Source organism: Falco punctatus, assembly GCF_963210335.1.
Source record: "Falco punctatus genome assembly, chromosome: 7".
In the NCBI taxonomy this organism is placed as follows: Eukaryota; Metazoa; Chordata; class Aves; order Falconiformes; family Falconidae; genus Falco; species Falco punctatus.
In genome coordinates, this window is record NC_137587.1 from 47,814,503 (window position 1) to 47,842,495 (window position 27,993).

The following is a 27,993-nucleotide window of genomic DNA, read 5'->3' on the forward strand; positions in this document are numbered from 1 at the left end:
AGCTCACGGCGGGCGGCATTAACACCCCCCCCACCCCCCGCCGGTTCCTGCTGCCCGCCCAGGCAGGCAGTGATGGACAGGCCAATCAGGGCGCAGCGGATGCGTTCAAATTCTCTAACAGCTAAGGCGGGTTGCGCTGCGGCGCGGACGTACGTATGGTAGTGCAGCCGCGCACGTATGGTAGTGCGGCCCGCTGAGGGGAGCGGAGCGGGCTGCCGGGTAGGGCTCCTAACGGGACTGCGTGACGAGATGATCGTAACAGCTTCCCGAAGTCCCCCGAGAACCCCTGCCCGTCCCTGGAGAAAGCCGCCATTCCGGTCGGTGCCCTTCGACAGCATCCCCGTGGGTACGCTGACCCCCCTGAAGGACCTGCTGCAGGTCACGAAGAAGAGCAGCGCTGGAGGGCCGGCGCCCAGCGGCGAGGAGGTGCCGGATTACGGGGCCGACCCCGGCTCTGACCTGGAGCGGCAGCTGAAGCGACGGGCGTACGAGTCTCCCACCTGCGAGTCCCCGGCCAAAATCTTCCAGCGGATGAAGGCCCAGGCGCGGTGGAGGAGGCAGGGCCCGGCGAGCGGCGGCAGCTCTGACGTGATCGTGACTCCCACCGCGCGCCCCGCCAGGCCGGCGCCAGGGCGTGGGGCGCCTGTGCCGGCAGCCCCGCAGGGGTCCGCCGAGATGCCCTGTGGGCGTGCGCGGCCAGCAACTGGTGAGTTTGGTTGTTTCTCTGAGAAACCTGCCTCATATTTAACCTTTGGCTCGGTGTGACTTCTCATTTCACTCGTGACTCTTCCAGGGTCTAGGAAAAAGCAACCAATGTGTGTTTGTAGGTGTAAAAAACCATTGGTACCAGGACGGGTTTTCCCCTAGGTGACTGAGATTTTTTTAAAAAAAAAATTGGATGGTGTGGGTTTTTTGTTTTTTTTTTTTTTTTTTATGCAAAAACGTCTGTAGCGTAGTTGATTTCCCCTTTCTTTACCTTAGAATTCCTTCCGTGGTATTTTCTTTCTCTTCTACTCAGTCTGACTTGTAACTTCTCCCTCTGTTGTGTTTGTGGATAGGATTGACCCATTACAACGTATTGAAAACCAGATAATTAAACTTAATAAGTAAAAAAAAAATATCAAACAATTACTTTAACTACTCTTTACAGTCAATACACAAAGGGGAAAGGTTCATGGAAGAATTGTTTGCATTTTGAAATCGTTCTGGGGCACTTCACTGGGTACTCTGGTGACTTTTCCAGTGCATCTTCTGAGTAGTTGGCTTAATAGGAGTTTGCAAGCACCGTGCCCCCTACTGTAAAGGTACCGTAGCCGCTACAGTTGAGTATGAATGGGCTTCTTCCTGGTTCATGTGTATCTGTAAAGGTAACAAAAATTTTTAAAGGGGAAGGTGTCCTGCAGTGGTGCCATGTTATTCTCCTGCTATGATCGCCTGCAGCAGGAGACCCACTGAAATATTGGCTTGTTTATCAGAAGGGTCACCTTCTTCACCGCTATACGTATTCCTCTTCCAAGTACAGTACTTGAGAATCTCCTGTACTAAACTTAAACAGTTTTGGGTGGGGGTTAAGACCTACTTGGTTTGTCTGTGTTCATTTTAACACATAATTGCAGAAAGCTAGGATAACTGCTCAGCCTGTCTTATCTGGCCAGTAGCATGGGTAGTATGCTGTTTTCACTGGGGGGAAAAGTTACTGAGTTCTCAGAACTTGCTGTTATGAGGGAGGCATGCCCTCAATCTTATGGTTAAATATGAAAAAAGTCTTTCTAAATCATCATGCTGCAACATAAAACCACTTGTTATTTCTGTTGGATAGAATAAAAGTAAGGTTAAACCATTATTTTAGTGGCTGGGGAAAGCAAAACATGTTACCCATTTTTGAAAAGGGTAGAGAGGAGCACCCTGGGAACCTGCCAGCCTCACCTCTGTGCCTGGGAAGACCAAGGAACAGATCCTCCTAGAAGCTATGTTGAGGCACATGGAGGATGGGGGGTGCTTTCAGCCACACAGCATGACTTCACCAAGGGCAAGTCCTGCCTGACCAATCTAGTGGCCTGTGATGGAGTGGCTACAACAGTGGACAAGGGAAGAGCTATGGGTGTCATCTATCTGGACTTCTGTAAGGCCTTTGATACAGTCCCCCACAAGATCCTTCTCTAAATTGGAGAAATATGGATTTTATGGGTGGACTGCTTGGTAGATATAGAATTGGCTGGATGGTCGCATCCAGAGGGTAGTGGTCAACAACATAATGTCACTGATCTCCATCCAGACAAGCAGTATCCATCAGGGGTCCATACTGGGACAAGTACTGTATAATATCCTTATCAGGGACAGACAGTGCACCCTCAGCAGTTTTACATACAACACCAAGCTAAGTGGTGCAGTTGACACACCTGAGGGACAGGATGTTGTCCCGAGAGACCTGGACAAGCTTGAGAAGTGGGCCTGGGTGAATGTCATGAGGTTTAACAAGGCCAAGAGCAAGGTCCTGTATATGAGTCAGTATCAATACAGGCTGGGGGATGAAGGGCTTGAGCAGCCCTGCTGAGAAGGACTTGGTGGGTGGAAAGCTGGATGTGAGCCAGCAGTGTGTACTCACTGCCCAGAAGGCCAACCATATCCTGGGCTGTGAAGTTCTTAAAAAAAGTGTGACCAGAAGGTGGAGAGAGGTGAGTGATTCTTCCTCCTCTACTGCACTCTAGTGACACCCTGCCTGCAGTACTGTGTCCAGCTCTGGGGTCCTCAGCACAGGAAAGACATGGACCTGCTGGAGCAGGTCCAGAGGAGACCATGAAAATGATCAGATAGAACACCTCTCCTGTGAAGACAGGCAGAGAGAGTTGGGGTGGTTCGTCCTGGAGGAGAAGGCTCTGGGGAGACCTGACAGCACCTGCCAGTACCTAAAGGAGGTTTGTAAGGAAGATGGGGAGGGACGTTTTAGCAGGGATTGTAGCAATAGGCAAGGGGTAATGGTGTTAAACTAAAAGAGGGTAGATATAGACTAGATATAAGGAAGAAATTTTTCACAAGGGTGGTGAAAATGTTCAAGGTCAGGTTGGATGGAGCTCTGTGCAACCTGATCTAGTTGAAGATGTTCCTGTTTACAGCAGGGGTGTTGGAGTAGATGGCTTTTAAAGGTCCCTTCTGATCCAAACCATCCTATGATTCTCTGGTTTTTTTTGTAAAAAGTGAAAGCTCCTGAAGTTTTCTTTCTTTTTAACAACAGGTTCCCAAAAGGTATATTTTTGCTCTTGCATCATCGCATCACAAACTGATAAATGGCTTTTGATTGACTATCAAAAGGGGATAGTATTGTTAGACCTTACTATTATGAAACGCACTCCATTTGTAGGCACCTCCAAACTCCTGTTGATCCCTGGGGGTTGGGTTACATCCAGATGTGTATATGCACACCTGCGAGTGTTTCTCATGTGCAGCTGAGGCAACAGAACAGCTGTCTGATGAAAGGGGAAAGGTCATATTGCCCATCTATCTTGGGGAAAGAAAAGAAAACTTATTGTTGTATAGTGCAGTTTAGTATCTTATGAAGTATTACTTTCTTTCCACTGCCCCCCACATGAAAACTCTTTTCGTCCCCAAATTCAAACATTTCTTTCTATTATTATTATCCAGAATTACTTTGCACTCGGAATCCTGAGAACCAAACTGTGAAAGCACTACCCTCGGACCCTCTTGTAATGGAAACCCCTCAGAATTTCTTCCTGCGTACGAAATACAAATTGCAGCAGCAGCGAAAAGGTACTTGGTATAGCTCTTTAAAAGCTTCCTTGGCTTCAGGGTTTCAGTTCTTGCTTACAGTCTCTTGTGTGCTTTGGCAGAGTATCATTCTTTCTTTGAAGACTGCATGCTGTGGAAAATGAAGGAAGAAACCTGCAAATCTATCTTTTCAAACCTGGAGATGGCATTAGACTTGGTTTAACTGTGGCTTAGGTTTTAGGGCTATAGACTTTTGACCGTGAAACTTGACATTATTAGTCTGTTTGAGTGCACTATCTCCTCTGACGACAAAAGCCATCTACCTTCATGTTCCTGATGTGGTTAAGAGTTCTTTAGAGGCTAAGTGTAACACTTTGCCATTTGAATGTGAAACTTGGTGGAAAAATCCTAAACCTCTTACTTGCTGCCTCTTCCTTCCACCCACCCCCAGCTTTTAGTACATAAAGAGAAAATGTTTGGTTCTGTGAGGAATTCTCATGTATTTGGTTGTGTTGGTTTTTTTTTCCATATTGTTACTCAATAGCAAACCTTGCATCATTGCATCAAAAACTGAGAAATGGCTTTTGATTGACTACCAGAAGGGGATAGTATTGTTAGACCATGCTACTACGAAATGCACCCCATCTGTAGGCACCTCCAAACTCCTATTTGGTATATGCTTTTGTCCTGTAACTGAGTTTTGAAAATGCAGAGGAAGAAAGTGATGCACGTCAAAGTCTTAGTAGTGTTCAACTTCAAAACTGAACTTAATTTATCTGAAAACTCAAACCCAGATGCTTGTAGCTCCCAGCATAGCAGCAGCACAGCTGCAAGTCCAGATCTTGAAGTCTGGGAAGGTGGAAATAGTTGACATTTTGGGTTTTATGAAAACAGGGTTTTTTTTGCTCTAAGAGGATTAATTAAAGAAAAGACAGGAAGAATGGTAAAGATATACTATTAATATATATGGTATGTGTTAGTTTGGTTTTGGGGGAAAGTGGTATATTGATAAATGTTTAACTGCAGAGGGTATTGGTCTGGTGGTGAGGAAAAGGTAGTCTGAACAAATTGAGTGGCTTGCTGTTAATGTTGACAATTTAAATAGGCAGTTTAACTTTCACAGTTGTTTAGTGCTTAATTGATACAACCTCCTTGTATTAAAAATGGAGCTAGCTTGATGAATGTATTTTTTGGTTAGTTCTGAAATATCACTGATTTGTTTGTTATTCTTTTTATCCTTTTAATGGGCAGATCCAATACCTTCCAACGCAGTCAAGCAGAACATTCCTCCTTCCACAACTATGGAAGAGCCTTTAGTAAAATCTGCTTGTGCTGAGCAGCTCAGGAATGATCCTACAAGTAATGTGGCCACTGATGAGGATGATCGGGATAGTTTCCTTGTGGAATTAATGGATGCTGATGAAGAGAGATCTCAAAATACAGTGACTAGTTCTGTATGTTTATACTCCACCCCTTTAAAAAATGGGTATGAGGTAGGAAAAAAACACAGAAGTGGAGAAGCAAACCATACTGAACTCCATCAAGCCATAAGAGAGCTGCAGCCAAGTAATAAGCAAGGTGCTGCTGAAGTAGGAAAGATGCTGGAGACTAATTCTCAAAAGCTCTCACAGTGCTTAGGTAATATGAACTCTCCTCTCAAAGTCCACATTCCAAGGAAGCAAAAGCTGAAAGAAGTCTGTGAAGCCTCTTTGGATGAACCTCATACAAATAAAGTTCCTTGCAAAGCAGACAAAGAGGTGAGAGAACTTATATTTTAGGGCAGTTGATATATTCCTGGGGGTTGCCTGTAGCTCATAGTTGTGATTTTACTTTTTCCTTGTCAAAGTAATGCACGCTCAGAGGACAATAAAGTTATGATTTTGGTAGATCTTACTAGTAACGCTTTCCCATTAAAAGAACTTCGTTCTTCCCATACTCCAAGGTAACCACGTTCAGGTGGGGTTTTTTACTGTTTATTGGCATAAAAAATGGCCTTTTGGTTTAGTCTTCACAAGCTGCAGTATGGGCTGAAAGAGTTTTCTAGCTGAAGGAGCCACCTAATCATCTTTTTGATATGTTAATTGCCCTGTGTTGGTATGATGGACATGAAACAAATCACTGGCCAGTCAGCTCTTGGCTGTCTGCACCAAGCCAAGCAGGAGAGATCCTTCCTAGCTGTAGGCTAGAGGTGGTTCTGAAGTTAACTGAATCTGTACAGTTGATGGTGAGGTGGAAGTCTTGGCTTTCCTACGGAGTTATCTAAGCTGAGTTACATGGGACAGGAATCTGTTCCTAGGAGACTAGTCTGCAGACCTTATTTTCAGTTAAATACATGCTTGGAAGTAATTACAACTTTCTGAATAATTCTCAAGGAAAGCAGTGTATTTTGAAGTGTGCTGCATGCCTCAGTGATTACCCTAGGAAACGGATGGAAGCATACCTTCCCAAGGTCTGAGTTTCCTTTGTTCCCTGGAGAAATCTGTGAGATTGCAGTCCTCTGCAAGTTAATTGTTTTGTTCTCCTTCATTGTTGTCAAGTGTGTTTGTGTGTTCCTGTATTAAAAAGTCACCTTTATGATGAGCTTTGGTTTGGATAAGGAACAGATATCCATTAATACTGAAGGTTTGTAGCAGAGTGAAAGACGCTGAATGAGATCTTGTTACTGGACGCTACAGATCTGAGCGTTGGCTATGTGCTGGCTGCCCATGTCAAAGTTAAATCATTGGTAAGATCTTCAGCAAAGTAAAGGCTGATGGTCGGAAGGCTAACATCACTGAAGAAAAGATCTGGAGTTTATTAACTGAAGTTGTGAGGAGAAATGGTGGTAGTTTCAGATGTTAAAAAAAATTGCTTTCTGAGAACCTGTTTTTAAAGCTAAAAAGCATGTTTCTCACACAGTTTTCCAAACTGCAACTCCAGTGCAACTGACTTACTGGCTGTTTAATGCAAAATGAAGGTACTGCAGCTTTCTGTGTGTGTGTGTCAGTAGTCTGACAAGCCATTTATAGGCATTTTAATACTGTCTAAATTTTAGCAATAATGTAGCTAATAAATACAACTATTTTTCATTTTATTTATAAATTCATCAAAAATTATATTTTTATGTCTTCTCAACAGTAATGGATGACAGATAACTAAGTGTAAGAGGTGTGGCATAGTGTTGGTATTTCTTGCGAGGAATTTTTTGGGTTTGCTAGAGATCTCTGCCAATGACTGTCTTCTGAAAGTCAACATTAAATTACTCAAAGTTTCTGTAATTTAAATTCCTGTCTTCACTTGTGTGTTTGACTTCATCTTGATTATGCTTCAACATTTATCTGTACAATAGTTGTTTTCAGTTTTGGGGGACTGGAGGATGGTGCCTAAATACCTTCTCAGGTTATACAGGAGTTTATTTCTATTTTGCTAATGCTTTAGTTGTGTAGCTTAGCCTAATTTAAAAATGATGTTTTGGTTGGTTGTTTTTGTTACAGAAAAACATCTCCCTGACCTGTTGGAGAATTGAAGTGATGGATGGTAACACCGCAATATATGTTAAAGGAAGACGGAAGTAAGACGAAGTTTTCGCATCTAAATGCAGTATAAAATGTTGGTGGGCTTTCAGCATCTGAGCTAGAAAGGCTCTACCATCGTTGCCAGGCTGAATAGCTGTGGTTTTGAGACTTGTATTCTTGGAATATCTTGGTTGGGAGCAGTTCTGTACACTTCTACTGCTTTACGCCCCAGTCACAGGGAATCTGGCCACTTGCTTGCATCCGAACCCTTGTGACAGTGCTGACAGCTCTTACTGTTTTTTATAAACAGTTACCCATCTCCTGACTAAGCATGCTGAATCCATTTGCTTCAGAGCCTGCAAAATTGCTCTGCTGGTGCACAAGTGGGTCAGGGACTGCATGGCTGGAGGCTGAGGAATGGTGGGGGAGAAGGAACTGTGGTTGTCCTGGCTTAGGTGACCATAGGAGCTGCACCTTTGTGGAACTTATTTTTAGCCTTTGGTAGGTACAAAGTGATGTTGTAGTTTAAACTTCTTTATCAATGAAGAGATTAATTCACTCCTGTGTGCAAGAGGTAGAGTGCCTACATACAGGAAACTATTTGTTAAAAAATTATTTCAAAGTCCAGTCCTGAGTCAATCAAACTGTTTAAGAGGAATAAAGATAAATGTGTTTATCTAATAGATCCCTCCAACTGGTGCTGAGTAGTGGTCTTACAAATTTCTACTTCACTTCACAAAAACTATTTTGTGGCTGCTTTAAGTCAAAATTGGTGTGGACTGCCATCAGCTGTATGTACCTGCCCTATCATTTGCGATGGCTCTGTTCCTACAACTATACAGTGAACCATGGCAGCAGCTGATATACCTGAAAACTGGCTGTGGGTTTGTTGGTTGCTTTTGGTCAGATCCTATTCAAATAGCTCTAAGATCAGGAAAATAGGTGTCCAAATAAAGGAGAGATTTGCCTTGCCATAAAGTTGTGTGAAGACATTGTGAAAATATACCTTTGCAAAATCATTCTGCTCTTTCTGTAGTTACTAACTACCTAACAGAGTTACTTACTGAGAGCTCAGAACTTCACTCAACAGCTGTAGCCCTGTGAAAGGAAGTAATTCAGTATGCTTACTGAGAGAGGTAGGGAGGCTAACTATCCGGTGGTAGGATTTGTAAGAGGAATTCTACATGCCTCACAGCTCTGAAAATGTCTGATTCTCTCACTTTGCACCCTTCACTACTAGCAATGCATTCTCTTTTCATATGCATTGGTGTGCATCTGATGCATGTTGCTTACACAAGGTATATATTTCATCTGCTTTACAGGCTCTCTGAGTTGACATCTGTTAATTTTTTTTTAAAAGCTGCATGTCTTCACTGTCTTGGGTTTCAGTCCTTAATATTGTTCTGTAGTTTGATCTATGGGTTACTGTTGTAAAAGTATAGTTAAAAAAAACCCAAACAACCCAAAAAATAACCAACCAAAAAGGTAGATTTTTCTACTTCAATGCTTGGGTCGCTTTTTTATTTCTCATGGAGAAGCCTCTTAATAATTTCTTAAACTCTAATTTTTGCACATATTAGGCCTCCTTTTTCAGCTGTTCATGTCTTTAAATAGGAAGGCCAGAAATAAATACAATAATCCTGGTGAAAATATACATTTGACCTGTATAATGGTAGCTTTGTAACTTGCGTAATGGTATTGTGGCAGTAATGAGCTGGATGGAGTCCTTTAATCCATTTTGCTTCTGCAGCCTGATGTCAAGCTAATGTTCTGTGGTTAACATGCTAACTTTGTTTCCTGTCCAAGTATTAGGCAAGGCCAGAAATGGTTCTCTTCCAAGCCAAGAAAAAAAAACCTAGTGCATCCTGCCAGTGTCTGTATCGCTCATGAAATATGTAACACTGCCAGTCTCATAGGGAATATTAATATCCTAGTTTTAATTTCCTTCTTTTATGGAAACAAGTTTTTTATTTCTGTTCTTAATGTTATCTGTCCTTTCTTAGAGGTATGAAAGATCTGTATTGGCATAGTAATGCAATTACAGAACGCATAGCAAGCAACCAAGTTAAAACATCATCTGGCCGTGTCTACTTACTAGAGGGAAATATAGATTCAACTTCAATGAAACAAAAAGGTAAGATGATTCAATGTAACATTGCAAACGGAGGAGGGCTTTAGACTTATGATTGAACCTACTGCTGAAGCAAATGTTTTTGATTACTCTACTAATTGGGCTTGGTGGGTATTCAGCACATGCTGGAAAATGACTCCAGCATCAGATTTCTAAATACTATCTTGTGCTAATTGTAGCTGGCATTTTTAGAGTGCTGCAGTTAGAGAGAGGGCTTTCAGAGCATGGAGTCAACTAATGGGTATATTCTTTTAAAGAAACTGATTTTTTTTCTAAGATTTCCTTTGTCATTTTGGTTGATGTTTTTGCATTTAAATAGTGCTAAGACATTTAAACAGGAATTGTTTATACACTATTGAAATTACTCTGGTGTTCACATTCTATCTGACTTACTATTCAGTAATTAGTAACTAGTTTTGCAATGCTATGTGGAATTTCTGTTTAGAGACGGTTGAGTTATGGTATCAGCGCTTTAGAATTTAGTAAACTGATCCATCTTTAGGGTCTATGTGATACATTTTACCAAATCCAGCTCAGATTGTTTTGAAGCATGTGGAATTTTAAAGGAAATTTAATTTACACACAAAGTTAAAGTTAGGCTAGGCTTTATTCTATTTTTTCTTGCTTCACCTGTGTCCTCTGTCATATTCACTAGTAAATGAGCTGCTGTGTTAGTGTTTGCAGACAGATCTAGGAGTGTAAAATTGTCTGTGGCATAGATGGAATAAATGCTTGCCTTAATACAGACATGCCTTGTGCACATGCTCATGCTTGTTTTCAAGGAGCATATGTGCACTCTTTGCTCTTTCAGGCCTAGCACAAGGCATCCAAAGATGTGTCTGTGGCTTTCATTTTTTTCTTCTCGTTTACAGTACTGAGGTGCATTCTGATAAATGCCTGATTTGGCTGCTCTCTGACTTGAATTTTGTGGGTTTAGTTCCTTTGCTAAATACTTACTTCTATTTGTATTTTCATATTCTGAGAAGGAAGATTGACAACAGGAGACTTCTGAGCAGAGTGGCTCAAAAGTACTATGGAGGTTTCCTAAGAATTAATGGACTGTGCTAGGTCAGTTCCTCTGACCTTTGCACTTACAGCAAAAAGTCCTTGCTTCTCAGCTTCCCCCTCACCTCCTAGCATATCCCCTGGCACACAAAAAACCCCCTGTTGTAAGGTTGGTGTAGAAAATAGCTTGGAAATACCCTGAACAGATTCAATATTAATATATGAAACAAAAAGACAGGCTAATGTAGGTAGAAAGGAGAAGGAATGCCACATCTGAAGTCTGGCCTGAGTATTTACCTAAACCAGTGGTACTGGCAGCCAGGGACATCTGGGGCTGTCAGCAGTGGCATCATTGGTTTGTGAAGAAAGCTGCACCAGTACAGAACTACTTGCCTGTGCAAAATATTTGACTGTGTACCATTACTCCAAGGATTCTTCAAAGCACTGTAACTGTAGTAAGAGCACAGGCTGGGCACTTCTGCCTCATTATCAAAAGTGGTTATTAGTGGTCCAGTACTCTGTGTGTGCTACCAAACCCATCCACTGGTCAGTGTTGATGAGACTGCAAAGGACAGTACAGGCTGTTTTAGCTGCAGGCTCTGTCCCTGGAAAGGTGTTTTCTGTGGCCGATGTCCTAGCAGCCCCCCAGCAGGAGTGCTGCAACAATGTCTTGTGGTGCTCCCTCCATTCCAGCCTGTGTCAGTGCAGGGGCAGTTGCTGGGCTTTGCCTAGAGCCTTTCCTGATGGTCATGAAATATTTCATCTGGTCCATGTAGAGAATGAACCTGTGTGCTGTAATGAAGTGCTACTCCTAAAGCACTTTAAAGGAGCTGAAGGATGAAATAACTAGCACGTAAGATCTCACAACAAACCTGTCTTGATGCCTATGAGCCTGAAAGGTGGTTGATGAAAAGTGGTTTATTTGAGTGCAGGGTTTTGGTGGTTTTTTTGTTTTGGTTTGTTTTTTTTTTTAACAAAGTTGTTTTCCTGAGTCCCTTGAAATTAACAAATGTGGTGTTTGCATTCATATGAGGTAAACTAATAGAAACTGTAATAACAAGTGGGATTGGTAGGTGTACAGATAGTAAGGTATGGGAGAAGGCATCTACAGTGCTGCTGTAGATGAAATAATGCCTTGCAATGGTGTAAGACTTTCCTGATGGGGCCTGTATACTTTGGGCTTTTAGAAAGACAAAGATTTGTAAGGACGCAAAGCAGTTATGCGACAAGGAGGAGAAGCTTCTGTGGGTTTACGTAACAATAGAACACGAAAGGAATAAAAAGAATCCCATGCTGCTGTGGACTGTTGAGCGGATTCATAACTTTGCAGAAAGGAACGTGAGCTGGGAAGCAGCAGCTGCAATCTGACGTTGCTAAGTTGCTCCAGATGGTAGGGGTGAGTGCTGGCCACAAAGCTTGTCATCAGAGCTTCAGAATGGGCATTGAAATGGTGACATTCAGTCTTGATAAATGTAAAATGCCTGCAGTGGTAGGGGAAAGCGTATTGTTAAATATATCGCACAATGGTTTCATAGTTTGGTTTGGGAGGGACCTTTAAAGATCATCTAGTCCAACCCCCATGTGATGGTATATGATGATCTATCATGTAAGACCCTCAGTTCACTGTAAGAACTGAGGAACAAGGTTTGGGGGTTTTGATAGATGGTTCTGCTAAGAGCTTAATGCTCACTACCAGTTAAACAGCTTGGACATTGAAAATGAATGGAGCAACAATAACAACAAAAGACTGCCATCAGCTGTAAAACCTGATACATAAACGTCTTGAACACTGAGTACAACTCCACATCTTTCCTTTCCCCTCCCTGCAGAAGCCCCAGCAACTTGCACTCAAAAAGAATATGCAACAAGTAGGAAATATGCGGAGCAGAATGATGTGTTTAAAGTTATGAAAAGGTTTTCACAGGGCAAAGGAAAAGCTAAGCTAAGGCTTTTTGGCCTGCAAAACAGGAAACTGGCGAAGGAGGTGTTGGAGAGGTTAATGAAATAACAAAGGGAAGGGAGGTGGTAAATAAAGATTAGTTGTGTGCAGTCTATTGCAATTACAGAAGGAAATAAAAAAATCCTAGTAGAGGGGAAATAAGGTTTTTCATGCAGCATGCATCTCGTTTGTGGAAGTCCCTGCACAGGATCTCATAGATGCTGAAGTTCTACACAGGTTCTGTTGGAAACTGAGCCATCTTCTGGAAGACCAATTCCTTTTGGGTTTTTAAATGCATAGAAATCAGTCTTGAGTTCAGTTGCAGGTTGGGAGATTGCTTGGAGGGAATATTCCTGTATACTCACCTTGTTTCTATATTCTACTTTGGTCTGTGCTGTTGGTATCCTTTTCCTGATTGGGACTAGATGGATCATTTGTTGTGCACTAAATAAATCAATGAAATTTTTTTTTTCTTTCTCATTTCCCATCATCCTGCAGGAGCTCAGTTATTGGAACTCTGTTGGTGCAGGCTGGTATTAATGGCCTTTCAGCTCCCAAGATTAAGTTTGTGGATGTGGTGGTTTTTTTTTTTTTTTTTTTTTTTTCTTTTGACTATGTCCTTCTTAAAGGCTTTCCAGTAAAGATACTGGTTCCCAGATCTCAGATAATTTCAGATAAATAGCCTACTACTTAAGCTTGTTTTCTAATCACGTTTTGTAGACCCCTTCTTTGGGTAGTTGTAGTAGTTCATGAGTAGTGATCTCATTATCAGAGACAACGCAGCTGGTATTTTACATGTGAGCAGGCAAGCGGTGGCTCGTGGTGGTGTGCTCCTGCACCTGCACAGCTTTCATCTTGTCAAGATGGCTACGTGATAGTATCCATGAGTGTGTGTAGCCTTTTGCTCAGAAAGGCTGGAGCTCAAGTGATGCTTTTTTCCTTCTCTGTTGCAGCAAAGGATTACATTATACTTTTGCATCAATATTTGCTTTTAGGGTTGTTTTCCAGTTTCAGAGACAACACTAGAGTAATCCTATTTTATCTGTATACCATGAAGAACTTTCCAGGTTGTAACATTGTTGCTAGATACTTTGACCACATCTGATCCTGATGTTCTTTGTCTCATAAGCAGTCTGTACGCTCTTCATCAAACAGCTTATCAAAGCAAAATAATGTTTTCTTCTAAATGGAGTTCCTTTGATCTGGCAAGTCCTGAACAGCTTGGACCTAACCGGAGCCTGAAAACTTCAGGCTTTCTGAAGGATAGCTGGTACTCTGCAGAGACACCATGTGCCAGTCCAGCTAGATGAATCAGGAATCCTTGTCCTCCTATTCCCAGAAAGCCAGCATGCTGTTTCCAGATGCTGACGCCTGTAATTAATGACCCCTTGGTTGACTTTTCTATGAAGTACACTGTTCTCTTAAACTGGGGAAACCTGTCTCTCTAGCATTTAAAGATGTTGCGAGCTTCTGAGGTACTTCCAAAACCATGATTGTACTGGATATTATTTCTATCCTTTTTTATTTACAAGTATTTCTCAGTTATTGTTAATGCTGCTTTTGTTTCAAACAGGATTTCCCTACCGTTTCATCAGAAGATTTACATACGGGTTTTCCAAAAACTGGAAGAAATATGTTGAAGAGTTTCTTGAGGAAAGAAGGTGGTAATTCCTTGGAGATTGTTTCATTGCAGTGTTCTTTTAAGTATTTATTGAGGTTTTGCTTTTTAAGAATACTATACTAGAGGAGTATAAAAGACTGTAGATGTGTGCATGAAGACTGTGTTCCAGGCAAATACTGGTCACTGCTTTGGAGGGATATCCCTCTACCTTTTTTTTTTTTTTTACTATACTGGTTTGGTTTTGTTCCACCTATTTACGTAGCCTTAGAGCAAACAGAAGCAAAGGGCTTCACTGTTTTATTGGCTTGCTAAATAATTTAGTGTCTCTGTGAGTACAGCTGCCCTACGCAATTGGGCTTTTGCTGAGATGAGAAGACTTCAAGTGTATGTAAGTTAATGTGTTGTTAAAGGACAAGACTTTTAGATGTTTATTATTTCTTTTCTCAAACTCCAAATCATCAGGAAAGAAGGAAAACAAAATACTAGTAAGGATGAAAATGAAGAGAGTTACTCAGAGGGGACTGATGTGTTGAAAAATGCAGAAGGCTCAGCAAGAGATGCAGAGAAACCTGAAACTGGAAAGACCACCTATGAAGTATTACCAAGGAATGATGAAAACACTGGTGAGTATTTAATAATACTTTTCTTTGGAAAAAAGTTAAGGTTTTTTTGATGGTTTTTGCTGGGGAAAACAGCTGTGTAATATGTCTGGTTTGTATCTTGTAAATTAGGCTGTATGGAAGAGGTAACAAACTAGTTGGGTGAAGTTTTTTTGTTTGTGTTCGCTTAGACTGCAATGACCAAGATTGTTGACTTGTTTCTTTATTTCTGGTGTGCTGATGTACAAGAGCTACAGCAAATGCTTAGGGGCTGTTCTGAGGGTTAACCCTGGGAAAGAAGCAGGAGTCTATTTTGTTCTGTAGAACCTGAAGGCAGTGACTCGTGAGCTGTTTATTCTCACATCAGATGACATAATTTTTTTTCCATTTGTCATTTTGCGTAACGTTTTCTCTTAGTCCTCCTGGGACACCTGTGGGATTTAGTACCTCTATCAAGGTTCCATCCTTGGGACTGTTGCCCTGCAACGCCCACCCCTTCTTTAGCTGGGTTAGTTCTAGCTCGCGTCAAGTCCTTGAGTGGGTTTATTTTATGGCATCTTAATATTTTTGCTACAGTTGAGGCATAGAGTCATAACAATTGGGGATGGATGGTGCAAAAATTCATTCAATTGGCTTTGTTCCTAAAGGAAGTGGGGGTAAAGTCATAACCTATTGATCCTGGCTTTTCTTTGCCTTGTAATGCAATCCTAGCTTTATTATGGACCATAATAGCTTTTGGTTTTAACTTTGACTTATTTTTACTATCTTGTCCTAGGTTCCAATAGGGGCTTTGGCCAAACTTTAGTATTTGTTAATACTGTAATCAGATTTTCTTGCTAACAATCTAAAAGCTGTTTTATTGTTTTCCCTCATTATAGTTAAGGTTTGTTCTGTCTGACAACTTTTCTTTATCATGTTACTTCCCTATATGACTTCCACAATATTTATAACATTCTAAACAAAGTAAAAATATAATTTCACAACAATGAATTTTATAATTTGTAAAGATTATTACTTCAGTCATGCTAAGGTATGTTTATTTCTAACCTGACATTGTAGCGAGTTTTATATTTTCCATGTAGTCAGTGCAAATGAGCTGGCTTGCTCTTATGCTTGTGAAGTCTACAAAACTGAATTTTCTGTACAGTATTTGGGACAAAGCTATATTTCTTGTGGTTTTTCTTGTAGATGCAACACCAAAGCACAGTTCTATATCGAATTACTCAAACGGACTTCACACTCGTAGTGGCCGCCTTATTAAACGACCATTTAGTTTCTGGTGTGGGCAACGTGCATTTGTTGATCAGAACCTAAATGTTACTATAGAAGAAGGTGGAACAGATTATTTGAGCATGGTAAGATCCTTTTGCGTATTGTTACTTAAATGTGTTTTAAATTATAGCAAAGTTTGCTAGGTATCAAATAGAAAGAGTCCAGCTCTTCTAAGTACCTGAAGAGGCAGGAAATCTTGAAAACATCATAAAAACATGTTAAAACAGAACCAGTAGTCTTAATCTCTGTATTACTAGCTAGTTGATGCCTGTGAAATGGGGATAATGGGGAATTACTTGTGGAAAAATAGGTGGTATTTTTAAAGATAAATATATCAAATGGGAAGGTGCACACAGGTATTGGTTTGGGTCACAGAGGTTCCCAGGTAAAACATGCTGTAATACTGTAACGAAGTCCCTGCTGCAGGGCAGTCACACAAGGGATGTCAGCGCTGCAGGTAAGGTTTTCTGTTAATCTGTTCTGTTCTGGATTCTTTCCTTCCTGTGTAGGGTTTCCCATTCAGTAGGACCAGACACTTCCTCATTTATTGTGTCCTGATCTGTCAAGGTCACCCCAGTCTTGCTGCTCTTATTATGACACTTTAAGCAGCTCTGATAATATAATGGGCGAATTGAAGCAGCTTTCTCTGTGGTAGCTGTGAGCATTTATTTATTTATTTTAATCTGTCCACAGTTAGTCAGCCTTATGGAATGGGGGGAGTACTAACACTAGTCACCATCTGCAGCAGTGAAGGTGTATGTCCAGTTTACCACCAACTCAAGCTGTTCTAGGTCTCAAGATTTTAATTTGCATTTTACAACATCTAAATTTGAAGGGAGCCTAGTTAAGTTGCTTTGCTTGCATGCATTTGTATAAACACCTCTGTTTATCAAATAGTATTTAGTAGATACTGGTCAGCGTAGGTGATTTTTGTACCTACCAACCCTGTAAATATTTGGCTTTTTCAGAGCTGGCATCAGTAGACTTGATATGTAATCTTCTGCTGATGTTTAGATTAAATTGTTTTATTTTGCAGGAGTTTGCTAATGGAAAATCCTCAGAAAAGTCCATTTCCTTCTCTAAAACAAATAAAAGGAAGGAAGTAATGAAGACAGCAGAAAAAAACGCAAAAAGCCAAAGTAAAGGTAAAAATAAATTTATTTAAACCCGTGAAATTGAGTTGAGTGCTGGAGCAGCATGGTGATGTCCTGTTCATTCAAATAAATTATTTAAATCTTAATGGTCAATTGCTGCTTCTATGAAGAATTATCAGAGTAGCATTAATGTCCAGTTTTACAGCTCCGAATATAAAACTGTGTTTGTAAGTCACTTTTATGTACATAATAGGAACATGCAGAGTTCCTTCTGGAAACTGAAATGAAAGGATTATGATTTTGTTGTTGTTGTTGTTCCTGTTCCTGTACTTTGGATGTCTCAACATAGCTATTGCATGCGACTTGAGAGAGCCTGAAGAGAAGCAGAGTTCACCAGTCCAGTGAACTGTTGGTCTGGCTTTACTTTTTAAGCTGGATGAATTAAAATAAATGCCTACGTAGGAAAAAATATTAAAAATTTATTTTTAATAAAATTTGGGAAATAACAGAATGCTAAAAAACAATATAAAATAAAAGCAGAAGTTTCTCTTCTAAAGTGACCATAGTGTTTCCTGCAGAAAAGCTATTCACAGCACAAGTAAAGCTTTGGGGACATTAGTGTTTGCTCAGTTTCAGTCATAGCATTTTAGCAACATTTCCTGTTTACTATATTATTCTCTGCCTGCTTAATACTTTCACATTCCCTACTGTAGCCTTGATAATTCTTTTGGTTGTCTGGAGGCAGTCTGCCATGCAAGTGAACTGGGCAGCAACAGGATGTCTCCCATACATGAGGAGTCTGCCCCACTGCTGGCTGTGCTCCTTCCGAGCAGGTGGACTGTTGCTCAGAATGAATTCGATGCCTGTAACTGGTTTCATGCTGTGTTCTTTGTAAGAGTTGTGTGTAAATGGGTTTCCTCTGCTTCTCTGCAGAGGAATGGCCTGCCTGCTGGGACACGTCTGCATCATGTAGCCTCTTGCTCCTGAAGAATTTAATTCCAAATACATAGGAGTGTGTGAAGGCAGAAGGCCTTGACTTAATCCTTCTGAGATGCATATATGGGAAAGGAGCTGTAGCAATCTCGGGAAGCTTCACTAGGTGCTGGTTTTACTCAGTCATGTTTGGTAAAGTTACGGGCATCCCTTAACAGCAGAAGTTAGCTTATAGTATCAATTGGATAAATCTTTTGAAATCGGTTGCAGATTACCTGTGCTACATGCCTTTTAAATGAGGAAGGGAGGGGCAGCACAGAGCTTGATGTAGTGTTTCCTAGGTTCACCAATATCGCTCCCAAGCGACGCTTTGCTGTGTTTTGGAGGGAAGCAGTGTTTTAATTTAATTTTATATTCCAACATGACCATTCAACAGAATATCTCCTTGTCCTGAAGAACTCTACTGTTCTGTTAATATGGGGAGAGGCTTCTGCACAACATGGGGAGCTGAATGCTGGAGGTGCTGCTTGTCTCTTCCTACAGACTATAGAACAGATATAAGTTCACATATCTTAATGATAGTGGGCTGCATTGCATCCTGCGGCAGGCTAGTCTTTGCTTGTCTGAGAACACAGTAATTTACGTTACAATGTGCAATATTATAGTGACATCATGTCTTTCAGGGAAAAACAATGAAAAAGGAGTAAGTTCCAAAAGAGAAACCAGGTCCACTGGATGTAAGGAGGCCAGGAGGCACTTGTTTTCAGATGATGAAGAAAGTGATCATGCAGTCAGTAGTGCAGCATGTGAAGGAGAGCTTATTGTTAGGTTGACTCCCTTAAGCACCAAAGTACTAAAACCTAATTGTAAAAGCAGAAGCCCAGAAAGGACAAAGGAAAAGAGAGAAGCACAGTATGGAGAACTGACTGTGTGTCAGCAGGCTGAGAAGTACTCAGCCAAACAACTTCAAGATAGGCATTTAACAAAAGAATTGTCAAGCAGAGATGATGAAGAGGAATGCAGTGAAGATATCCCACTGTCTATCAAAAGGAAAACTAAACCTCCTCTTAATAAAGAGACTCAAAATTCTAAATCTTCCTCTAACTGTGAAAGGTCACAGGATGATGCAAACAAGATGCTGTGTGAACAAAGGACAGTAAGGCAAAGTACACCCCAATCCACTGGTGGTTCTGATTTCCTTGAACGAAAAACATCTTCTGGTGAGTCTGGTGCTTCCCTCATGCCTCGTAAGGCAATGAGAACAAAAAGGAAAACCAACCCTCCAAAGTATTTCTCTGAATCTGAGCCCGAAAGCAACAAAGAGGAATTTCACATAAAACAAAAGAATTCAAAAGTATCTGATAAAACCTCAAGATGTCAAGTTTCTAATACTGCCAAGACTTCAGCAGCAAAGTCAAGAAAATCCAAGAGGGAAGAGGTGCAGAAATCCCAAGAACTTTTTCCAAGGGCAACTGATGGTTGGTCTGAAAAGGAGTTACAGAAGCTGTACAGGCAAGCGGTTTCCCTCTCTTCATGGGGCAAAGTTTCCCTGGGACACTGGGAGGCATAATATGTGGAGGGTTCAAATGGTCTGGATTTGGATTTTTCAGATTCAATCTCTTTCACGTTATTTTAAATCTAGAACTTTACATTTTAATTCCCTCTTAAAAAAGAAATTTTCTTAACAAACTGGAAAACAGTGACATAAAGGAGACAACTGAGTATTTTCTAAAATAACTGCAGATGCATGAACTTATAGCAGCCTGTCATCAGTGTAAAATCAGAGGAGCACAAATAGTAGGCAACATTTTGCAGATCTACTCTTCTACCTGTTTTTCAAAAACACATATTTAATCTTGTTAAGTGATAAACATTCCCATTAGTAAAATTTAAAAAACAAGAGTAAGTATATAATAAAATTAAAGTATTCATATATATGATTTAGACAGTAAGTCAGAGGAAGCATACTCTATCTCCTCATGGAATAAAATGGTAAATGTGACATGCTTATGTATTTAAGTTTTGTAAAGGGGAGATTATTAGTTAAACATTATTGCACTTAAATACGTCATCCAATTACTTAAACTACTGGGCAGTGTTTTATACATACATTAAGAAATAAAATGACCATGTTTGGAGAATTTTTTTCTTTCAGATTAGAAACCAGAAAAGGTGTGAGCTCGTGTCTCAGTGGGGTCTGCTGCAAATAAGAAAGAAATCTGTCTTGTAAAGTCTGGCTTAAACTGTTCAAATAGATTTGCACATCTTAATGAATCTGGAAAAGACACCAGAGACAAGTCTCTCTACATACGATGCACAGTGGCCTTTTGAGGAAGGGCAGTTGGTCTCTGGGTATTTTACTTGGCAGTGCTGCATGGATTATTGTGAGTGGCGAAGGTTGTGACTTTGTTCCCCTTTGCAGGGCCGTCGCTTCATTTCCCAAGCACAAGAAGGGCTTCTGGGTGGACGTAGCCATGGCGGTGGGGTCTCGCTCTGCTGAAGAATGCCATCAAAAGTACATAGAAGAGCAACAGGAGAAAGTTTCCAAAAAGCATGCCAAGACCACCACCGCTTCAGGAAAATCAGAAGAGAAAGGTAGTGATGTCTTGTTTCTGGGTATTTTGTTGTCTTTTAAATTTTAAATTCAGTCTGTTTTATATTGAGAGGTACAGACATAAACACATCAAGATCTGATAGTGAAGAACATTATCTTCTATAGTTAATGGTTTGTTGCAGACCTTGGAGGATGTCGCTAACAACTGAAGTAACAAGAAGCAAAATAGTATATTTAGTTTTCTAGTTTTTTGGCATGATGGGAAGACTTAAACTGGCCTTGCCACCTAAGGGAAAATTGCCATTTATATCTTAAGAGGCTCTTGGGGGGCCTAGTAGATAATTCAGAGCTGTCTATCCAAAAAGAATTTGGGGTACATGGATGCAGTAAAGGCAATGTAGAGTAAGAACAGCAGAGTTACGTTCTCTGGTGTCTGCCACTGACATGCCTATTGCTGTTTTCTATCCAGCTCTGAAGTCAGTAGTTCATGTGTGCAGAGAGCAAATATGCTCTGAAGTAAAAAGTGCAAGATGCTCAGTCCGGTTACTTAACACAGAGAAAGTTACAATGGCTTAATAAGTGTTTAGGTAAGGAAAGCCATTTGATAGCAACTCCTGTAGCTGACAAAGAGATGCCGTCGCTGAGCTGAGGACTTGTTAATGATGCCGTCATTGGAAGCTGAGGCTTTAAGTGTTACCCAGGTGATGTTTCTCAGTGGTTAAAGCTGTGCATCAGTCTCCATATACTGAAAGCATTAAAATGAGTTTTTTCTGTCCAAATGAAATGACCCAGGTTACTCGGAGTTACTGGACTTCACACGGGAGTGCTTGGTTCCACTTCTGTAACCTCTGCAACAAAGACCAGACCAGATGATCTCAGTAGGCTTCCCTGCCCTTGGAGTTGGGGAAACTTATTTTGTGCAGACTTGAAAAAGCAGCAGACTGAGGGTTCAAGTGCAGGACAATGCACTTTCTTACTTGAATGTTTCTTTGAAATGAGTGTTGCAGTTACAGAATTTGTGTGAGAATCTACTGGGTGTTAGTTTTTTAATGAATCGAATGGGATAGGGGTGGTATTGTGTTCTCGAGCATTTTGGAGCATAGAGAGAAACAGTCTTATTTTGACTGCTGTTACGGCATCAAAATCCTATGCACTCCTGTGGTTATGGAAGTTTTTTTCTAATGTTGCTGTTCATTTCTGCACTGTTGACTTCCTACAGAGAATTTTTCCTGTTTCACCGTGGTGTTTGACACTTTCAGACTGCAGCTTAGTAGAAGACGCAGTTGTTTTGTTTAGTGAGCATTTGTAAAGCGTCAGTCTGCCACAGTGGTTTTAAGGTTTTTTGCTCTGAGGAAAGCAATATCTGGGAGCTCTCTGAGTTACTTGGGCCTTTTGAATAGATTTAGAATAGTGGGTAGAATTAAATTAGATATTAGGAAGAAATTCCTGACTGAGGGCAGTGAGGCGCTGGCCCAGGCTGCCCAGAGCAGCTGTGTGTGCCCCATCCCTGGCAGTGCCCAAGGCCAGGCTGGATGGGGCTGGGAGCAGCCTGGGCGGGGGGGGGTGTGTGTCCCATGGCAGGAGGGGGTGGGGGTGGGTGGTCTTTAAGGTCTCTTTCCACACAAACAGTTCTGTGATTCTATGAATTCTAACAAAATCTAAAATGACTGTAGCAAAGTGAAGGACTAAATGCAATCCTGCATAATACTAAGCAAGGATATTTCTTGGCAGTTAGGAGCTGTTCTTTGGCTTTCTCACAGAAAGTAAGTGCATCCTGTTAACAACGAATCTTAGCACAGAGACAAAAATACTTTATTCTTCTGAAAATCTATGGATTGTAGATTAATTTTCTTCTTGACTTGACTGCCTGTGTAAGCAGTTATCTTAGTTTTTGTTTGAAGATGGGGATACTGGAAAGGTGTTCTCCTAAATTTGACCAGAAAGTAACTTGTAACGGAAAACAGAGGATAGGAATACATACACCAGTGGATGTGACAATGTCCTTTCTTTCCTTCAAGTAGGTTGAATGGCTTGTTGTTTAGGTGCGGTAATTGGATGAAGGTTTGTAAGGATACGACTGTATACGCTAAAGTCTCAGATGAGCATTCCATAAACCTCATGTCAAGAATGCTGGATTGGTTTCTGTGCAGCAGAGCCTTTGTTTCACTTGATGCCTCTTGGCATGGGCGATAAATCTCAGTGTCTTTTGTCTCTGAAATGCAGGTGCATGGATAATTCTGTTAAAATTGTAATAAAATAGCTGATGTGTGACACTTGCAATGGCTACATAAGGTTGTAGAGTAAGGTTCCAATTAAGACGTAGTAGAGAAAACTTTATTTAAAGCATAAATTGTGTAAGAACTCAAAGGATCACAAAGCTATAAGATGTTTCCACAAAGGACAAACTGGACTCTCACTAGCTTTGGTTGTAGTTGGAGAATTTTAAAACCATGCTACATAACTTATGTCTTAGAACTATTAATATTGTGATTCATGTAGGTAAGAAAGAGCCAGTTATGATAACTGCCAAAGAGGGGACCTTTCGAAGAAAGCAGCAGATGCGAGATTTCCTGGACCGTTTGCCAAAGGACAACCATGATGATATTTTCACTGCAACACCCTTTCAGAATAGAAGAGTCAAGGTAAATCTGGGAAAACAGTGTGTGTATGTGTATGCTTCTCTGGTTGGTTTTTCCAAGGGTGTGTTACATGTTTGCTGGTTCAGTTCCACCAATAAAATCTTGTGGATTTGGGGGCAGAGGCTTATTTCCTTGATTTGTTGTTGCAATACTTGGAATGCCAGCAGTGAGAAAGTGTGGAACATGACTTCTTCAGGCAAGTGTTGCTGCTAAATGGATGTGCAAAAGCAGTCTGTGGTAAGGGTGTGCTTTCTGTGAAGTTTGGATGCTGTGAAGCATTGGTTGTGCAGTGATGTGTGTCCTGGGGATGACCGTTGGATCCCCATGCCATGGAACCAGGTGCTTTCTGAGGTCGTGCTGATATTTGACAGGGTTTTTTTTCTTTCCTCTCACACATCTCACAGTTAAAGCCACTTCTCTTGATGCTGCCTGTGGGTCGGTTTCTCTTTGGGAGTTCTCTTACCCTCTTGTCCTTGCCTGTTGTTTATGTACTCCCCCCATCTGCTGCCTATTTGGGTGGAAGAGCTGCCCCCTTTTCTTGGTCAGGCTTGTTTTCAGCAGCCGAATCCGGAGTGCCCTCCCGGCCTGCTCCACGTGCAGCCCCCAGACACCCCCACACCCAGCAGGTGCAGCACCAGAGCTGGAGGGATTACCGTACCTGCAGCAAACCTCCGCTTCGCTGTGGCGAAGCGCAGTTATGCATTCTAGATGTTAGTTAACTCTGTTTTCATTTGTAAACAGAAAGCCACTCATTTGTCAAGAGAATGATTTTTTATTATTATTATTTTTTCCATTCTAGAGAATTTTTGAAGTATATTTTGTAATGCATCTTTTTCCTGTTACCTGACCAAGCTAGCTCTGCCTGTTAAAACTAGTGCCTCAGTTCCAGCGGGGACTCCCAACAGCACCTGCATGGCTTTTGACACGTGTTCTTCTGTGAGTTTTCTTTTTAGCAACAGTGCATTTCTTATTCTGGCACCATCCATAAGTAGAGTAAGGCCATTGCTTGTCGGAAAGCTGAAACTTAAGCAGTGTGAATTTCATTGCTTTCTATAAACTGCCATGTGCTATGGAGAGAGCCCTGCGACTAGTGTGAGCGAATTGGCTATGGAGGAACAGATGCATCCATGTCCAAGACACTGTGTTTTTGCAGAGGGATTCTCCAGGACACTCCTTTTTTGGTAGAATACAATTTCAGCCAGTGGTTCAAAAGGGTTCCATATTTTTTTTTCTTTTTCTTTTTTTTCTTTTTTTTCCCCCCTCTTTTTTTTCCAAACTCATTTTGCCTAGTTTGTGTGGTACAAAAGAAACGTGCAGTATATGGGGAGAGGTATACTGTGTACCTCCAGAGAGAAATTCTCTGTATTTAGGAGTCATGAGTGAGCTCCCCTTCCATGAACAAGCCCAGCCCCTCCTTGACCCCATGCAGACTCTTCCCATCTGCAATTTCTCGTGCTAAGTTCCAGAGCTGAATTGTTTACTGTGTGAAGAAGCAATGATCTTTTATTTGTTCTGAACTTGCTTCTCTCAACTCTGTCCTCCTCTCCTCCTGGGGAGGAGACAGCAAATAACTGTCCTGGTCCCTGTTCACCCCTGATGCCAGTTATTGCTATCCTCTGCTTTTGATCATTTGTTGTGCTCCTCTTTGAATCCTTCCAGTTCTCCTCTCTCTTCAAACTGGAAGGACCAGAAGTTCACCAAGTGATCCTGAAATCCTCCTCCTGACTAGTAATGGTCAGCTTTGAGCTTGTAATTTTCATGAGAGGTTATTCTTTGACTGTGTAGTAGCAGCCAAAAAGGGCCAGCAAAATGCTGGGCATCAGCAGGAGGAGTATTAAGAGCAAGATTGAGGCATCATTTGGTTGCGATGTTGAGTCCTCGCATGCCTGAGTTCTATGTATGGTGCACATGGCTGGTTTCTGCATCTCAAGAGGGACATAGTGGAGTCAAAAAAAGCAGCTGAAGTGAGCAAGGGGATGGAGCGACTGCCTGAGGAGAGGCTAGAGAGTCTGAGACTCCTCTGGGGAAGAGGGACACAGCCAAGGCTCACAGAGCTACAAAGAGGCTGTGTCCTGTTGCTGCTCTGAGACAGACCCACAAGAAGCCTTTTCAGCAGACTTTTGTTAAGAAGGAGACAGGTCATTGACTGCTCTGATATGGCTTTGTAGTTGCCAATGTTCCAGGGAAGCCAAGATGATGATGATGACGATGACGATGATGATGACTTTGAGCTTACAGACAACCCGGTAACACCTTCCTCAGCTCTCTTACCTATGGTGAAAACCCCTCAGTGTGAGCATATCAGCCCTGGTATGCTGGCACCCATCAACAGGTACAAACTCTTACTGCTGTCCCTCTGCTAACCGTTTCCTTTCTCATTGTTGCCAAGATTGTGTTTTGTCTTCTGAGGAAGATCACTCTTGCGACTGGGACACCAGTTCACTTCTCGACCTAGAGCATGCGTAGTAAATCCTGCAGCCCTCGAGGGATTTGTTTAGCAAAAGCTCTTTCCTTTGACAGTGCGTGCTGTTTGAACAGCTCTGCTAACTTGTGGGCGACAAAACCAATACCAATCCTTTTGTCCACATGTCCTTTTGCTCCCAGAGAAGGTAACGACTTGGCTTCAGTAGAGGTTTCTCTGCTCGTTTTGAGTCTTAACCTGTTAATGCGATTGCTTCAGGCTTTACTGAAGCTGGAATCATCTTGAAACTTGCAGAGTAAGTGGTGTTTTATCTAACGGAGAAGAAATGAACTTCATCTGGGAAGATGATGAAGCTTTGTCTGATGCTTGCATTAAGAGTTCTAGCATGTGATCTGGTGTTGTACTCCCAGAGCTGCTGTTACATTTAATTGACCAAGAACTGTTCTTAATGGCTGTGCTAGTTTTCTTTCTGAATTAGAGCTGTATGTACAGAGCCTTCAACTGTATCCAGTGGGTTCTGTAGGCAGCATGCTGGTGACACTAACTTGCTTGATTACATCTGCAGGAAGGATTATGACAGGCACGTGTTCAGAATGCAGAAGAACACATGGGGCAGCAGAGGCACCTGGGACAAAATAAAGAAGTCATCGGTAATGCTGATTTCCTTTATACGTTGCCTAGTTACACCTTAACGACACAAAGTTTTGCAAAGGAGCAGGGAGAAGAATCCCAGGATCACAGACTGGTGTGTATATTCAGGATGGAAAGCAGGAACACACCCCCACACACACACACTTCCTCCCAGACTGCTGGGGTTTGTATCTACTTCTCTGGGAGAAAAGTTCTTTTTGTTAGAAAAGAGCTGTTATTGTCAGTATTAAGTATGTTGCTTTTTTTTCAGGATTTGTAACTGCTTTTGAATTCTGTGATATTTAGGTACATTGTTTCTGTTATATTCTTCTGTACAATGGGCAAGGAAACTAATTCTCACCTTGTATCATAGTCCCTGAATTTATGCATTTATTTGTTTATTCAGTATCCTGGGTTTTGTAATTCTTCTGGCTTTTTCATGAAAAGCTGAGATCCCGGCAGCAGAAAAATGGCTGGTGCCTCTAGTGAAAGCATTTGTGGTGGTTAAACAGTTTAAATTTTTAGTGAAAATGTAGCATAGTGATAGGGCAGCTTAATTCGGGTGCAGTACTGAGCTGGTGCCAGTCCCGCCTGGCTGTTTCAGCACCCTGGGCTGGTGCTGGGGCCGCTGTTGGAACGGAGCCTTTTTGTCCTTTCTCAGGCCAAGGGTGTGCTTGGCACACCGGCTTCACGCAGAACCAAGTTCAGTTTTGAGAAAGGTAAGTACTTCTTGTTTCTGCTCCTTCACTTAAGTTCCCATCCGTGCTGGCTTGTTGGGTGTCCCCACCCTGTGTGTTTAACAGCTTTTCTTCCATCTGTTTTCTCATAAGCATCTTTACTTGTTGGACTTGCTGTAACTGCTTTTCAAGCTTGGGCACACACACTAACAATCCTGTTTGTTCTTTTTTATTGCAGAAGCAAAACAGACCTTGCTGGTAGGGAAGCTCTTTGAGGCTGAGGCGGCAGAGTCATCAGCTGAAAAAGAGGATGATTCCTATTTTTTTGTTCAATGAACTCTGTGGGTTTTATTAGTTCAACACTTAATGTGCCTCTCAGGTGGAGCCAGAGGGGTCTGGCTGCCCTTCTGAGATGGCATTCCTATGATAATATGTTTGGGAAAACTTAATCTGTGATGGTTGCACTGATTTTAACACCACGCTCACCTTGCAGCTCCTTCAGCAGCATGTGCCACTGTGTGTGTGTACACAATGGTGATTTCATGCTCGGGTGCCTCCTTTCTGCCCCCCCATTTCTCCTGGGGGAGTGAGAATTGTACCCAGGTACCTGTCGCTGGTGAGCGGTGGTTCATTTTAAGTTAAAACACCTTTTTGTACTATGGCTGTACAGCAGTTTTGTAATGGTTCAGTGTGTAATAATTTGGAATTGCTTTTTAGTTTACTGAGAGTTTGAATTTTTACATTTTCTTAATGTAATAAAAAGGCCTTGTCATCTCAGATGGATGGGACTCAGCGGGGGGGGGGGGGGAGAAGCAGCGTTCACAAGCCAGGTGGCAGCCCCGTTTGTCTTGCTGGCCCGGCCTGCAGGTTTCGGTCCTCTTTTGGTGTTAGATGGGGGCACGTGGCAGGTGGGTGCCTGGGGCCCACTGCTCCCTGCCCTTCTGCTCGGGCCTCTTTGGGAATGTGCGCCAGGGGAGGGAGGAATAAGCCCCAGCTGCTGGCAGCAGCACCCTGCAGGAGGGCTGCACCCGCGGGAGCGGGGAGGCGGTGGGCACAGGCTCGGGCCCGGGGGCAGGAGGTGGCAGCTGGGAGGCCCCCTGAGAGGAGGGAACTCACTTCCCTGCCGTCAGCCTGCTGCAGCCCTAGCACCCCTTCAGTGCTGCGGGCAAGGAGAGTGAGGAACAGCAGGGGCTGGGGGCAGCTCTGCGGAGAAGGGCCTGGGAGTCGGGGGGGGGGGAAGCAATGCGGCCGAGGGGCCAG

The 27,993-nt window shown here is 42.0% G+C and overlaps 1 protein-coding gene across 1 annotated transcript; it reads left to right on the top strand.

The window, feature by feature from the left end:
* Positions 1-42: 42 nt before the first annotated feature.
* Positions 43-27,510, top strand: MIS18BP1 (MIS18 binding protein 1). Its single transcript, XM_080397259.1, has 16 exons — positions 43-706; positions 3,640-3,765; positions 4,975-5,480; positions 7,197-7,273; positions 9,221-9,351; positions 13,866-13,953; positions 14,376-14,536; positions 15,701-15,867; positions 16,821-16,929; positions 18,495-19,323; positions 20,234-20,406; positions 22,865-23,007; positions 25,173-25,336; positions 25,992-26,076; positions 26,718-26,775; positions 26,972-27,510. Exons 1-16 carry the CDS (start codon positions 178-180, stop codon positions 27,067-27,069), a joined length of 3,444 nt encoding a protein of 1,147 aa, XP_080253385.1. The 5' UTR covers positions 43-177; the 3' UTR covers positions 27,070-27,510.
* The last annotated feature ends 483 nt before the right edge of the window (positions 27,511-27,993 follow it).